Source organism: Chrysochloris asiatica, unplaced genomic scaffold (genome assembly GCF_000296735.1).
Source record: "Chrysochloris asiatica unplaced genomic scaffold, ChrAsi1.0 scaffold00219, whole genome shotgun sequence".
Classification (NCBI taxonomy): Eukaryota; Metazoa; Chordata; class Mammalia; order Afrosoricida; family Chrysochloridae; genus Chrysochloris; species Chrysochloris asiatica.
In genome coordinates, this window is record NW_006408737.1 from 244,616 (window position 1) to 247,432 (window position 2,817).

At 36.1% G+C, this 2,817-nt stretch overlaps 1 protein-coding gene across 1 annotated transcript; it reads right to left on the reverse strand.

Moving 5' to 3' along the window:
* Positions 1-348: 348 nt before the first annotated feature.
* Positions 349-1,293, reverse strand: LOC102814768 (olfactory receptor 10A3-like). Its single transcript, XM_006873020.1, has one exon. It carries the CDS (start codon positions 1,291-1,293, stop codon positions 349-351), a length of 945 nt encoding a protein of 314 aa, XP_006873082.1.
* Between the last annotated feature and the right edge of the window lie 1,524 nt (positions 1,294-2,817).

The following is a 2,817-nucleotide window of genomic DNA, read 5'->3' on the forward strand; positions in this document are numbered from 1 at the left end:
AAAAGGAACTACACAATAAACGCAACAATGAACTCAAACCTAACAGTGATCACAAAGATGGCGCAGAACATCCTGTGCATTCTGTCATATACAAAGTTGCTATGAGTCTGAGCCTACTTCTAGACAACTAACAAATACAACAATGTATGAAAAAGTCCATATCTATGAAAAATGAGTGAACACATTTTATTATTAAAAGAGAGGGATGCCCTTAGATATTATCAAAAGTGAGGAACTTAATAAATTAAATTTACATATTCATACCAAAAAGGCATGTGTTTTCACCAATTATTTAATTAATGTAAGAGCAATTGAGCAATTACCAAATAGCTTAAGATTTTTAAATAGTCAAACTATGTGTAAAACCAGTTTCCTTTGCCATAATTTCACCAAGGCTCTTTTCATCTCACGGTTTCGCAAGCTGTAGATCAGTGGATTCAGCAGAGGAGTGAGTAATGAGTAAGACAATGACATCAGTATTTTGGTTTCTGGGGAGTAGCTAGATTTGGGCTGTAAATAAGTCATAATGGCTGTGCTGTAGAAGAGGGTCACAGATGTGAGATGGGAGGCACAGGTGGAAAAGGCCTTTTGCCTCCCTGTGGTTGATGCCATCTTCAGGATGGCAAAAAGAATTCGAATGTAGGATAAGAGTATCAGCAAGAAAGGAACCATAACAATTAAAATGGTGCCAGTGAATGCATAAATTTCAAAGAAGGAGGTGTCTGCACATGCAAGCTCTAACACTGGAGGGGTTTCACAGAAAAGATGATTGATTTCATTGGGACCACAAAAAGGAAAACTAAACACCCATGGGGTTTGCATACTGGCTATCATGAAACTCAAGGTCCATAAAGAAATCACTAATTTCACAAAAACTCTTTTGTTCATAATCATTGGGTAGCTCAGAGGATGGCAGATTGCAGCAAATCGGTCATAAGCCATTGCCCCCAGAAGAAAACATTCTGTCACACCAAAAAAAAGAATGCAATACATCTGTACAAAACAACCAGCAAAAGAAATTGTCGCTCTTTCTGTGGAGAGGACCACCAGCATTTCAGGCATAATGGCTGCACTGAAACTCACTTCCACCACAGATAAGTTCTGGATGAACAAGTACATGGGGACATGAAGGCTCTGATCCTGGTAGATGATGATGAAGATTAGGGCATTTCCCAGCAGTGTCACCATATAAATAAGGATGAAAATCCTAAATAGCTGTTCTTGGACTTCAGGAAAGTTAGAAAATCCCAAGAGTATGAATTCAACTACAGAGCTTTGGTTTTGCCTTTTCATTTTAGTAGTGGAGTACATGTTGCTTTGATGGAAATAGTATATAAAATTTGAAGACACAATTCAATAGCTGAGTATCCGTATCTGCATTCACCAGAGGAATTCTTGGCAGAAAATGTGATGATGAGCCCATCATGACTGAATTTGGGGTTGCCAATTTTGGAGTAAAGCCAGTTACTCAGATTAATGAATACTTCAAATTTGAATGAAAAATTGAAGAATTTTGGCTCAGAAATCATGCTTGACAATTGCAAAATAATAGTAGAGTTCTGTTGCAGGTTGTAGACTATGTAGTTCAAAATTTAAATATATCCTTGAATCAAGCATAGATATTTGTTTCCTCAGATTTTATTCTCATATCACTTCTCTATTTATCATCTTCTCTCCTCAATTTTATTTGAATATAGAATTTAATGAGGTGTTTAGAAGTTACTATATTTGTTGTTTAGTGCCATTAAGTCTGTATAGCATCCTTGTATAGAGGCTCAGCGCGTCCCTGTATAGGGTTTCTGAGGAGCAACTGCTGTGTGGGAGTCACCAACCTTGCAGTTCAAACAGGCCTTTTGGTCGAATACTTATCTTACAGCACCACACCAGGACTCCTGTTTGAAAGTAGGCAAATGGAATAAGATACCCACTAAAAAAATTTTATAACATACTAATAATTCAAAGAAAGAGCAAAGTTGATATGTATTTATAATAAATATTAACTTCAAAATACCTATATGCTCCTTGGTTAAATGTAACAATATAAAGAAGAAATGCACAAAGGAAACGGAGTTTTAGTTGTAACTATCTCACTTGTTACTTGGCTTCAGGATTATTGATTGCCCAGGATAGACCTGGTCACTTATATTCAGATCTGCTGGATGGGAAATCTCTAGTGTCAAATTTCTATAGCCCTTGACTGTGACTAAAGTGGTTTGCAGAGCTTAAATAAAGTGCTACGTTTTTTGGTCATTGTAAACCTTTGATTTAAATTTTGTTGTCTCTTTCCTTTCTTTTCATACTCTCTCCCTCTTCAAGGAGTCCATTTAATCATTAATCATTCAATGAACAGTGATGCACTTAACAATTTTTGAGGCTGTGAACACTCTAAGGTCTACATTTGAGCCCAGAGATCAACATAAAGCGCTTTCCTGAAATATTATTGTATAAAATAACAACCCAGGTCTCTCTAACTCCTCTCTCTTATACCTTGTTAATTTTTCCATTATCATCATCAACTCACATTCTATATCTATACAGTGTGTTCATAATGCTTACAGTAACACTGAACCAAAATAGCTGATAAACCAATATCTGTTGAATAAATGAAAATAAAAATTAGGAAATCCTGGCTCTACTTTAAGGAGTACGGTGTCCACAAAGACAATAAAGCCAGTACATAACTACTAGGAAGCATGACAAATAACAATGGTTTACATATTTAAAGAGAGTACTAACTTTTGAATGGGAAAGGAGGGCAAGTAATTGTAATCCTAAAAAGTCTTGGTTGGTAGAGCCACTAAGAAGATGGAAGGCATT